The following is a 13,071-nucleotide window of genomic DNA, read 5'->3' on the forward strand; positions in this document are numbered from 1 at the left end:
TTGTCCTCCTTGGCCCCGCCCCATCTCTACGTGCATCTGTTCTGTCTCTAACTCCCTGCCTCTGTCTCTCTCCCCCGTGTCTCTCCATTGGCCCTGTATCTCTTTGTCTGTTTCCGTCACCCATCTCCTCTTCCTCCTGTCTCCGACCTTCCACCCCTCCGGACAGGAGGGCCAGCAACTGATGCAGGAGAAACCCGAGCTGGCAGCCTCTGTGCGCAAAAAGCTGGGCGAGATCCGGCAGTGCTGGGCGGAGCTGGAGAGTACCACTCAGGCCAAGGCCCGCCAGCTCTTCGAGGCCAGCAAGGCAGACCAACTAGTGCAGAGCTTTGCGGAACTGGACAAGAGGCTGCTTCACATGGAAAGCCAGCTACAAGACGTGGACCCTGGTGGGGATCTGGCCACAGTCAACAGCCAGCTCAAGAAGTTACAGGTATGATGGGGCTGGCTGGCCCGGTGATGGGGGCATCCCCTGTGGCAGAGAGAAACAGCTTAGACCCAACCTCTGAGGTATTTCAACCCGAGGCTCTCCAGCTAGCAGCCATCACCTTAGAGCTGAGGGCTCACAAAGACAGAGGGAACCCATGATGGAACAGGCGGTATGGGCATTTCCTTAGGATTTTGATATTATTGTCTGTGTGGAGAAGGAAAGGCCCAGAAGCAGGAGAGCAGCTTTGCCCAGATCATCGGTGCACCCATGGAGTACTTTCTCTTCCAGTTCTTGGGCTCAGTGTTCGCCAAACCCTTTAGCAACCTTAGGGAATAGATGCTCTGTTATCCCCATTTTACCATTGAGAAACTGAGGTACAGAAAACTGGCCAGTGGCCAGTTTCTGCTGTACGGAACAAGAGCCCTTAGAGCATCCTGTGCCTGCTTAAGCCCTACTTCTAGCTAGGCAGCTGGTTGGTGTCAGGCCTTAAAGGTCTATGTGGCATGTTGCTGTGGATGCAGACCCTAATGCTCATCTCTTAATGGTGGAATGGCTCCTGTTTTAAAAGCCAGGGGTGGAGCTTGGTTGGCAGGGGTGGAGCTTGGTTGATTGGCTGATAATAAACTGGGCTGTTGAAAGTACATCTCCTCACTTGGGGAGCAAATGGCAGGGGCTGGATTCGAACCTAGATCCTTCGAGTCTTTAGTGTTCCTTGGATGGCATTCTTGCAAAGTTTCTCGTGTAAAGTGATCAACATGGTAGTTGGCAAATTAAATAAATAAATTTTTAAAATACATAAACCGGGGCTGGAGAGGTGGCTCAGAGGTTAAGAGCAGTGACTGTTCTTCCAGAGGTCCCAGCAGCAACCACATGGTGGCTCGCAGCCATCTGTAATGAGGTTTGGTTCCCTCTTCTGATGTGCAGGCATACATGCAGATAGTACACTGTATACATAATAAATAAATACATCTTTGAAAAAATTCATAAACTGAGAATGTAGCTCAATTGGTAGAGTGCTAGTCTGGATTTGATCCCCAGTTTTGCATAAGCTGTCCGGTTAGCACACAGTCCTGTAATCCCAGCACTCTAGAGATGGAAACATGGGAACCAAGAGTTCAAGGTCATGCTTGGTCTCAAGCCAGTTCCTGGCTAAACTGGGCTACAGGAGACCCTGTCTCAAACCAACAAGAAAGACAGAACTGAAAAATACAAAAATGAAAACTGATTGGGATGTGGCTCAGTGGTAGAGCCCCTGCCTAGAATCCCCCAGTGAGGGGCTGGGGTGTGGCTCAGGGGTAGAGCCCCTGCCTAGAATCCCCCAGTGAGGGTCTAGGGACGTGGCTCAGTGGTGGAGTGCTTGCTTGAAACATTCAAAACCCTGAGATCCACTCTCAGCACAGTCAAAAAGAAAAAAAAAGCATTAATAATAAAAGCATAATTATGTAAGTTACCGATTTTTAAAAAAAATGCTTTGTTTATGTCACTTAGGCTTGTCACTATTTACCATATGAATAGTGAAAAATTCCAATATTTATTGATTCTTTTGAAATTAATAGTAAATCCATCACAAATTGTCCTTAATAGCTCTCTTTTATAGCGAACAGCGCGGAGCTGGAGAGATGGCTCAGCAGATAAAGGCTCTGGCTGCCAAGCCTGACAACTTTGAGTTTGATCCCTGGGACCCACATGGTAGAACTGACTCCCCAAAAGTTGCACAGGCACGCACGCACGCACGCATGCACACACACACACAGTGCACACACACTCACTCTGTGGTATATGAGTACCTACACACACGCATGTGCTCACACACTGAATGACAAAAAGAAAGGATGCATGCACAGAAAAAATAGATTTTCCTTACACAAAAAGGGGGGGGGCTGAGGAAATGGCTCAGCGAAATCTTGCTGCTCAAGCGTGAGAGTCCACGTGTGCTCATCTGAGCCATGGTAAAACAGCCAGGACAGCCATGCACACCTGGTTAGTCTGCCTTACTGACCCTGTAAGGTCCAGGCTCACGGAGAGAGAGTGATTGAGGAAGAGATCCTTGACATTGGCCTCTGCCCTCCACATAAACCCACACATGAACACACACAACCATGCACACACACACACACACACACACACACACACACACACACTAAATAAAAAGGAAAAAGTTAAGTGTGAGAAGCCGTTTTGATTTTTGCAGTCTTTCTGATGAGAGATAAAATTTTGGGACGCGGCGTCTCACGTTCACACCCACCCCTGCCTTTGGTTTGTCGCCGTCACGTGCATCATCTAGCTATCTCTGAAAAATCTTGTTGTATTCTCAAGAGTGAGAATGATATAGGCAAATAGCACCTTAGTAGGTAAATAGGTAGACATGTAGATAGGGAGGTGGGTAGACTGACAGACAGACTAATCTGCGTATTGATGGATGAATAGATGGATGGGGAGGTGGATAGATGAGACTTATCCTATTTGTGGGTGAATGGGTTGGTGGATGGATGGGAGTAGATAGATGAACTGATCATATGGATTGATATATGGCTAGATAGATAGATAGATAGATGGACAGACAGATGGACAGACATCCTATGGGTAGGTGGGTGGGTGGATGAGTGGGTGGGGATGAATGGACAGACAGACAGAGACTAGTCTGTGGATTGGTAGATGGATGAGTGGGTGGACAGGTAGTCTTAATCCTATGGGTGGGTGAATGGGTAGGTGGATGGACAGAGATAGATAGACAAACAGACAGACAGACAAACTGATCCTGTGGGTGGCCGGATAAATAGATAGAATGATCCTTTGGATGGGTGGATGGATGGATAGGTAAGTGGTAGGTAGATAGTAGATAGATGATAGCTAGATACATAGAACATAGACAGACTGAGTAGATAGTCTTATGTAGCCTAGACTGGTTTTGAACTTGCACCACCACACTTCATTTATGCGATGCTGGAAATCAGCAAAATAAGCTTGCATCAAGCCTTGGAAAGGACTCAGGGGTGCCCAGGCCATACATTGAGAACTGCTAACAAATGCTCTGTACCACACACTGTAACCCCAGATCCTTCAGCAATCCTATGAGGGAAGTAGAGGCCCACAGGAAATCCCATGGCTGGGTGGGATCCCTGACTAGATAGATAGCCCAAGGCCAAGGGGCCATCAGGTGACCATTCAGGACTATGTCTAGCTGTTTGTTTGTTTGTTCGTTCTTAAGCAGGGTCTCACTATGTAGCCAGGCAGAACTGAACTCCAGGCAATCCTCCTGTCTCATCCTCCCAAGCATGGAGATCATAGTGTACCACCATGCCTGGGTTTGATCATGGCGGAGTGATATTGGGGCAGTAGCTCTACTCAGCCGCCTCCTCCATGCTGTGGAAGGACTCATTGTTGACAGAGGACCAGGGGTCTGGAGCCTGGTTGCCTGGAGCCTTCTAACTCTGAGACTTACTTGGCAGGGTCACCTAGGACTATTACTCATCTGTTTGTGCCTCAGTTTCTCCTTTACTGAAATGGATATCCCGATGGTACCACCTCCTCTGCACTGTGAAAATGAACTCACAAGGTACCCTCAGACTCACTGCCCCTGCAGAGCTGAGAGTCAAATTTGTAGGGGGCGTTCTTGGTGGCCCACAGCTGTTGTCCCAAGATTTGGGAGGTGGGGGCGGGAAGGCCAGGAAATCAAGGCCATCTCGGTTACATAGTGAGTTTCAAGTCAGCCTGGGGTACATGAAATTCACAAAGGAAGAGAGCCAGACGGCTGCGTAGTCCCAGCTCCTGGGAGGTGAGAAGGAGGAATACAAGGTCATCTTCAGCTACAGAGTGAGATGGAGGCTGTGAGCGCCTAGGAGGGATCCTGCCTCAGAACAACAGAAACAACAAACAGCCAGGCATCATGACACACATCCTAGCACTCAGAAGGCTGAGGCAGGAGAACCCTGGCAAGTTTGAACACTAGCCTAAGCTTCATGACACCCAGTTTCAACAAAAACAAAAACAGCAAAAGAAAACTGACCCTGGCTTAGCTGCCTCCCAGCTCTACTTTGGATACATTTTTCGGTTACAATTGTTTCATGTTTCTGCTCCGATTGATTCTGATTCCCCCTTCCAGGTATCTCCCCTTCCTCATGTGCCTTTTTATAAATCTGTTTGGTGGAGACATATGGCCCTAACCCTAGACAACCCCAGCTCGGTGGCTCTTGCCAATTTTACGCCCAAGTGCTTCTGCGGACGATGCTCCCTCCCAGAAGCAGAGCTGCCTCCTGAGTCCCAGCCAAAAGCAGCATCACTGTGCTCACATTCTGTGATGGTGGGCCTGAACCTGCCATTTGTGGACCTTTGCCTTCACTAGCAAGCGCCTCATGCCTCCCTCCCCCTTGTTGGCCATGCATGCTGCAGTATGATCTGTTGGGGGTGGTGACACACACTTACATTTCCAGCACTTAGGGAGCAGAGGCAGGTGGATCAGGGGCTCAAGGTCTCCTTGGCTACAGAAGGAGTTGGAGCCCAGCCTGGGCTACATGAGACCCTGTCTCACACAACGCTAACACAAAACAAAATCCGATACGGGCCAGGTGTGTTGGAGCACACATTTAATCCCAGCTCTCAGGATGCAAGGCAGGTGATTTCAAGGCAAGCCTGATCTTGAGAGTGAGTTCCAGATGGGGATACACAGTAAGACCCTGTCTAAGAGGAAGGGAGGGAGGGAGACCCACAGCCTCTAGCTTCATTGGAGTTATCTCTCCCTCCCTATGTGGGAATTACTTCTTCCCAGCCCAGCAGACTATGATGGGAGCAGGAAATCTATTTTTCCAAGGAGGCTGAAGCCAGGATAAAATAAAGATCGGGAAAGGACTAGAACAGGACTTCTGGGCTCTTTCCCCAGCAGGGGGAGCTCGAGACAGGAGTGACCCAGCCTGTTCTGGCCTCCATATGGAGCCCAGCTGGGCCTCAGGAGGTTGTGGAGGGGGCCAGGCCTCCCAAGGTTCTGCTGTTCCCTGGAGCCTGCCTGGGAGCTGAGCACAGGGCGTCCGAGGGAGGGAGGGCCAGGACCACCATCCAGATTGCCACGTGTGCTAGGCTCCTTCTCCTCTCTTCCTGTGATTCCCCGAATACATGTGAGCGCGAGCTCACACACACACACACACACACACACACACACACACACTCCTTTGCTCTGTCTTTTTCTGAATTTTCCATCTCTGCCAGGCATGGTGGTTCACACCTGTAATCTTAGCACTTGGGAGGCTGAGGAAGGAAGATTGCCAGGAGTTGGAGGTGAGCCTGGGCTACTTAGTGAGTTTCAGACCAGCCTGGACTACATAATGAGACCCGCGTCTCAAAACAAAACACAAACAAACAAACTCCATCCGTCACCCTCGTTTGACCTCACCTTAGCCTTTGTGTCCCTCCTCAACCACTGCATCAGGGATGCCTCCTCTCAGGCGCAGGCCACATGACCCAGAGTCCTCTCTCAGAGCCTCCTGACCAACTGTCCTTTCTGGTTGAGGGACCAGATGGTAGAACAGCAAGCCCTAGCATGCCAGTCCTCAGGGGCCTGGCCAGCTGCTCTGGTGTAGCTTTATAGGCTCCCGCTCTAGCCGCCCAGGGGTGGCAAACAGGACATTCGCTGTAGGCATTGCAGCTGGCCAGCCCCGTTCCCGTTCCCCACGGATCCCTCACCAGGCCCACTTCCTGTGCAGGGAGGGCTTTCTCTGCCCTTCTCCTTCTCATTTCCTGCTCCTTTCTGTCACTAACACTGCATGCTTGAGGGCACGACTTCAGGTGCCTGCATTATGTACTCCAGGTTCAAATCCCCATCCACACTGTGTGACCAAAGGCAGGGGTCTGTCTCATTGTCTGAACATGGAAAACGCGGTGAAGCATTTGGTGCTGAGTTCAAATTCTGCCTCTTGCAGGTTTTACTCTGAGTTTCTGTTTCTGAAACTGAGAGCTGGAAGGGAGCACAGTGGATCCAAGTAAGAAGGAGGTTGATGGGGCCAGGGCTGTGGCCCCGGGCTATGGTGTGACTGGGGATCTTTTGGGAGAAAATCCCTCCCTCCTTCAATCCCTTCCATTTTCCTTTCTTTTCTGTTTTGACTGAGCATACTTACTTCAGATGGCCTGAAACTCAATGTGTGGATCAAGTTGGCCTTGAATGCAGAGATCTACCGGCCTCCACCTCCAGCGTGCTGGAATTAAAGGCATGCGCCATCACCACTCCACCGGATGGGGGTGCTGGGAGCTGAACTCTGGTCCTCTGCAGAAGCAACAAGTGCTCTCAGCCACTGAAGGCGGCTCCAGCCCCTCCCATTTTTAACTTCAACGGCTTTTTGGAAAATGATATAATTTATATACCATAATATGTAGACCTCTCTCCCTCCACCCTTTCTTTTTTTAAAACTTTTTCTTTACTATTATGTATGCACACCTATGCCACGTGCATGCCACACATGTGGAGGTCAGGAAACAACTTTTGAAAACCAGTTCTCTTCTTCTACCACGGGACTGGGAATCAGATTCAGACCGTATACCCACTGAGCCATCTCAGTCTATTCTTCCTTTTCCTTGAGACAGTAGCCCAGGCTGCCCACCCCATTTGCTGGGATTGTAGGTTCGGACCACGAATGCCATGCCCAGTTTAATTTCCATTTTTTTTTAATGAGGAAGGAATCTTATCATACCTTTGTGTCTAATGATCCTTGTGATTTCAAGGTGCAGCTCAATTGGTAGAGTGCTGGTCTAGCATGCACAAAGCCCTGGGTTCGATCACCAGTACCACAGAAACTGGATATGGTGATGCATGCCTGGAGTTGGAGTCGAGAGAGTCAGGAGTTCAAGGTCATCCTTGGCTATGTCATGAGTTTGAGACCAGCCTGGGCTATGTGAGACCCCAGCTCAAAAACAAGCGAGCAAGCCAATGACTAGTGCACTTCGAACCATTTGCAGCCTTCACAGACAAAAGGGGCTTACTAGCTAGGTATTCAGAATGTGTGGTGTTTTTATCTAAAGGAGGGAAGTGTTATCTCCATCTCTGGCCATAGGGTCACTGGCTGGGGACAGTGTTGGAGGGCTCTTGTTTCAGGAGTGTATGTATGTGTGTGTGTCTGTGTGTGTGTGTGGTGTGTGTGTGTGGTGAGTGTGGTGTATGTGGTGTGTGTGTCTCTCTGTGGGTGTGTGTGGTGTGTGTGTCTCTGTGTGTGTGTGTCTCTGTGTGTGTGTGTGGTGTGTGTGTGGTGTGTTGTGTGGTGTGTGTAGTGTGTGTGTGGTGTGTGTGTGTGTGTCTCTCTCTCTCTGTGTGGTGTGTGTGTGGTGTGTCTGTGGTGTGTGTCTGGTGTGGTGTGTGTGTGGTGTGTGTGTGTCTCTCTGTGTGTGTGTGGTGTGTGTGGTGTGTGTGTGATGTGTGTGGTGTGTGTCTGTGTGTGTGGTGTGTGTGTATGGTGTGTGTGTGGTGTGTGCGTGTATGGTGTGTGTGTGTGTGTGGTGTGTGTGTCTGTGTGTGTGGTGTATGTGTGTGTGGTGAGTGTGGTGTATGTGGTGTGTGTGTCTCTCTGTGGGTGTGTGTGGTGTGTGTGTCTCTGTGTGTGTGTATGTGGTGTGTGTGGTGTGGTGTGTGTGTGTGTGTCTCTCTGTGTGTGTGGTGTGTGTGTGTGGTGTGTGTGGTGTGTGTGTGTATGGTGTGTGTGTGGTGTGTGTGTGTGTGGTGTGTGTGTGGTGTGTGTGTCTGTGTGCGTGTGGTGTGTGTGGTGTGTGTGTGGTGTGTGTGTGTGGTTTGTGGTGTGTGTGGTGTGTGTGTCTCTGTGTGTGTGTGTGGTGTGTGTGTGGTGTGGTGTGTGTGTCTCTGTGTGTGTGGTGTGTGTGTGTATGGTGTGTGTGTGGTGTGTGTGTGTCTGTGTGTGTGGTGTGTGTGGTGTGTGTGTGTGTGTGTCTGTGTGTGTGGTGTGTGTGTGTCTCTGTGTGTGTGTGTGTCTGTGTGTGTGTGTGTGGTGTGTGTGTGTGTTGCTGCTGTGAACAGCAGGCTGGCTGGCCTTTGAGCCCCTCCTGACTCTTTCATCTCCAATCCCACCCCAGGAGCACTGGAGCTGTAGACATGAGCTACCATGCCTGCCTTCTTATGGGCTCAAGGGATTCGAACCTGGGTCTGCTTGCTTACACTGCAAGCATTTTGCCTCAGCCTTCAGACTATCTTTTACAGTCTGCTAGCACTTGGATGCTGGTTGGGAGTTTCAGTCTGGGTTACATCATGGTACCCTGAGTGTAGGAGGGAGGGAGGCAGGATTGTTCCTAAACTTGCCAAACCTGGACTCAGTAGGTGAAATCCCAGTTACTCAGGAAGCTGAGGCAGGAGAATCAAAAGTTCAAGTCTAACCTGGGCTATGTATAGTGAGTTCAAGGCCAGCCTCAATTATTTACCAAAACCATGTCTGAAAATAAAAAGTAAAAAGAGGGCTGGGGATGTCGCTCAGTGGTTAAGTGCTTCCAAGAATGTACTAATGAGAGGCTCTACTAGCAGTAAATTGATTCGATTGATTAATTCAATTAAAATTGTGTGTGTGTGTGTGTGTGTGTGTGTGTGTGTGTGTTTAGGATGGGGTCTTACTGTATAGCTCTGGCTGGCCTTGAACTCACAGAGATCCACCTGCCTCTGTCTCCAAGTGCTGAGATTACAGGCGTACACCAGCATGCCTGGCAAATACATGCATCTCTAAGAACTATATTTTCAAAGACAAAAGTTAGGGAGTTAGGAGGAGGAGGATGGAGAAGAAAGAAGAGTATTAGTTCATGTGTCCAGCTATTTGCTTTAGTCTGTTACCTCTTAATTTCATTATTGCTGTGTTTTCCTCTCTTTCATCTGGTTGGAATCAGACAAGCAGTCTGTAGGCACATTCTTTTGTGAAATATCTTATTAACTTAGAAATCATCAGTAAAATGTGAAGCCCCCTCCTGCCCACCCCCAGCCCCGTGCCCCAGATTGTTGGTTAGTATGAGTGCTTCTAGACCCTTCTCTGTGCATCTCCAAGTGTGTTCATATGGGTACATGTCTTCCTCAGTGTTTTCATTTTACTTAGTTTTCATGCTTAATTTAAATTTTTGAATAAATAAAATTTCATGGTTCAGACATCAAAAGCCATATGAAAAAATCCTATGTGAAAATGTCCTCCAGCCTCGTGCCCCATTCTGTGAGTTCTCCTTCCTCTGGTAGGTGACATCTGTTGTCAATTTCTTGTTGACTCCAGGGAATTTTTATCCATGTGCAATTCACTGCAAATACATATCATCTGGAGGCTCTAAATTGCTTTTTCCTCTGCTCAGTCACTTCTGGCCATTATTCCACCCCCTTGCAGATTTCTGTAACCAGTTCCGTCTTGTATTATTATTAGTTTTCAGGCTGAGTCTCATGTAGCCAATGGTGACGTCAGACTTGCTGTGTAGACGACAATGAACTCCTGATCCTCCTGCCTCCACCCCCTGCTCAAGGCTGGAGTGATAGGTGCCACCTACCTTGCCACCGTTTCCTTCTCTCTGTGCGTGTGTTCCTGTGTTCCTGTGCAGAGGTGCAGGTGTGTGCATGACACTTCACACATGTGGTGGTCAGGACCACTGCAAGCTCTGGCTCTCGCCCTCCATCTTGTCTCCATTTTGTTTTGAACAGATCACTATTCTTTACTGCTGCATGCCCCAGCTCAGTGGTCCACCAGCTCCCAAAGATCCCCCCAGTCTCCACCTCCCATCTCTGCTTAGGAGCATCGGGACTACAGATAATCACTATTGTGCCCAGCTCTGCATAGGTTCTGGGGTTCCAAAGTCAGGTCCATTTTTGTACCGAACATTTTACCCACTGAGCCATTTATTTCCATAGGGCTACCATTTAAAGAATGAAACTTCTTTTTAGAAAGAGAAATACTTATTGTTTTTGTAAATTATGGTGATGGGTGTGCGCAGTGAGGGCAGGGACCCATGGAGGCCAAAGGCATCAGATTGCCTCGGGCTGGAGTTACAGGTGGTTGTGAGCTGCCTATCACGGGAGCTGGGAACCAAACTTGGGTCCTCTGGAAAACCAGAATGTGCACTTAACCACAGAGCCATCTCTCCAGGCCTCGCCATTTCATTCTTTTGTTCTTCTTAATGATTTATTTGCATGGTGTTTGCCTACAAGTGTGTCTGTGTAAAGATGTTAGGTCCCCTGAAATTGGAGTTACAGACAGTTGTGAGCTGTCACGTGGGTGCTGAGAATTGAACCTGGGTCCTCTGGAAGTGCAGCCAGTGCTCTTAACTGCTGAGCCATATCTCTCCAATAACATCCTCCCCACTCCTGCTTTTTTTTCAAGACAGGGTTTCTCTGTGTAGTCCTGGCTGTCCTGGAACTCCCTCTGTAGACCAGGCTGGCCTTGAACTCAGAGATCCTCCTGCCTCTGCCTGCTGGGATTAAAGGCAGGCACCACCATATCATTCCACCCACTTCATTCTTGATGGACTTGAGATTGTTTCCAGTTTTCTCCCATTGTAAACTCCGTATGATGAAATCGATGGGCAGACTTGTTGGGTATAGGTGCCAGGGTTTCTTGAGATCTGTTCTGGCAGGGACAGTGCAAGCCCAGGGTCAGGCACCGGCACCGTTTGCTTTGGGTGGCAGCTGCCGAACTGGCTTATAAAAGGATCTACCCATTTACAGCAGGCCTGCATCATTTCCAACACTACGTATTATGCAGTTTTTACAGCTTTGCTAATGGGGTGGCTAGAAAAGCCATGCATTGATTTTCATTTTAATCATATATTGATTTACATTTTTCCTGACCATTAATGGGACTGGGCATCTTTTTTGTTTTGTTGATTTCTTCTTCTGCCTGCTGTACATTTTTATCTGCTGTCCATGTCTATTTGGGACAGGTTTTTTTTTTTTTGTCCTTGCTGATATGATTTGTTTGCAGATTTTTTTTTTATTTTAAAATGTTATGTGTATGTGTACATTGTCACACTCCTGCATTGTACCTGACGAGGACAGAAGAGGATTTCAAATCCCTGTGACCTGGAATTACAGATGGCTGTGAGCCGCCATATGGTTGCTGGGAACTGAACTCAGGTCCTCTGGAAGAGCAGCCAGTACTCTTTACCGCTGAGCCAGCTCTCCACTCCTATGGATATTATTATTCTTTCATGAATTGCACACATCACAAGAGAGGCCTACTGTGTGCCAGATTCTGTCCAGACAGTGAGACTGTCTGGGCCAGTGCTCAGGGGGCTCACACTGTAAAAGCAGGGGAGTGGTTTGAACACATGTGAGTGAAGCCAGTTATTCACAGCTGTGATGCTAGCTAGCACTTGGGATGCTAAGAGAGGGGTCACCCATGAGCTCTTGACCAGTCGGGGCTACAGAGAGAGACCATCTCCAAAAAGAATCCAGGCTTTAAAGGGTAGTTGTCTGTCAAGGGTGGCTATGGTTACGTAGACAAGGGATCAGGGGCAGGTTGGAGGATGAGTGAGGGGGCATCTCTGGGTGTTTAAAAGAAACTAGTTTGAGCCTGTCATGGTGATGACCCAGAATTTGAGGGGTGAAGGTAAAGACCACAGCTCCAAGGTCATCTTGGCTGTATAGTGAGTGAGTGAGAGTCTGAGACCAGCTTTGGCTACTTGAAGAGGGAAGGGGGTGGGGGGAGGGACAGGCAGTTCAGCTGCACTCCCAGGAGGACCCAGGCTTAGCTCCCAGGACATAAGAAGAGGCTCACAGTCTGTCTTTCTCTTTTGTTGTTGCTGCTGTAGTAAGACATCATGACCAAGACCATGTGTAAAGGAAAGCATTTAATGTGGGGATCCTAGTGCCGAAGGGTAGTAGGGCCATGGCTATCATGGGGGTCAGGGTGTAGCAGCAGCCAGGCAGGCAAGGCACTGGATCAGTAGCTGAGACCTTAAAACTAAGCCATAAGCACGGGGCAGAGAAGAGAGAGCTAACTCGGAATGGTGTGGTTTTGAAACCTCAAAGCCTAGAGACACACCTCCTCTAACAAGGCCACACCTCCTAACCCTTCCCAAACAGTTCTACCAACTGGGAACCCAGTATTCAAATATGTTAGCCTAGAGGGCCATTCTCTTTAACTCTGCACAGTCTGTAACTCCAGCTCTGGGGGATCCAATGCTGTATTCTGTGCCTATAAGGGCACCAGGAACACATGTACGGAGTGTGCAGACATACATGTAAGCAAGACACTTACACATCAAATAAAACTAAAGACCACACACTGCCCTTCCAGATTAGACAAGTGTGGTTCCCAGCACCCACACCAGGCAGCTCACAGCCACCTGTAACTGCAGCCCCAGAGGATCCAACGCCCCCTTCTGGCCTCTCCAGGCACCTGCACACATGTGGCTACACACACACACACACAAACATACATACACATAAATGAGAATATAAACAAATCTTAAGAGGCCACTTGCCATCAAGCCTGATGACCTGAGTAGAAGTGATCGACTCGCTCAAGTTGTCCTCTGACCTCCCCATGTGTGCCCTCACACACAAATACATGTCAAAAATTCTTAGGAGAAAAAATGGCTCCCTGCTCAAATGCCTTTGAAATGTCCCTTCCATTAGTCACTCCCCTCTGGGTGCTTTGTTTGAGACATCAGGACCAGTGCAGGCATGCTTTAATGTGGTCAGG

The 13,071-nt window shown here is 48.9% G+C and overlaps 2 protein-coding genes across 2 annotated transcripts in view; one reads left to right on the forward strand and one right to left on the reverse strand.

Annotated features, from left to right (window-relative positions):
* The window catches only part of Sertad1 (SERTA domain containing 1), a 135,829-nt gene that overhangs the window by 87,740 nt on the left and 35,018 nt on the right, over positions 1-13,071 (reverse strand). The gene's annotated exons all lie outside the window — the stretch shown is intronic.
* Sptbn4 (spectrin beta, non-erythrocytic 4) overlaps positions 1-13,071 on the forward strand; it is a 78,967-nt gene that overhangs the window by 48,081 nt on the left and 17,815 nt on the right. The window contains exon 20 of the mRNA XM_051206947.1: positions 167-430. Coding sequence (XP_051062904.1) covers positions 167-430 — 264 coding nt within the window. The remainder of the gene's footprint in view (positions 1-166; positions 431-13,071) is intronic.

This window comes from Phodopus roborovskii, unplaced genomic scaffold, assembly GCF_943737965.1.
Source record: "Phodopus roborovskii unplaced genomic scaffold, PHOROB, whole genome shotgun sequence".
NCBI lineage: Eukaryota > Metazoa > Chordata > Mammalia > Rodentia > Cricetidae > Phodopus > Phodopus roborovskii.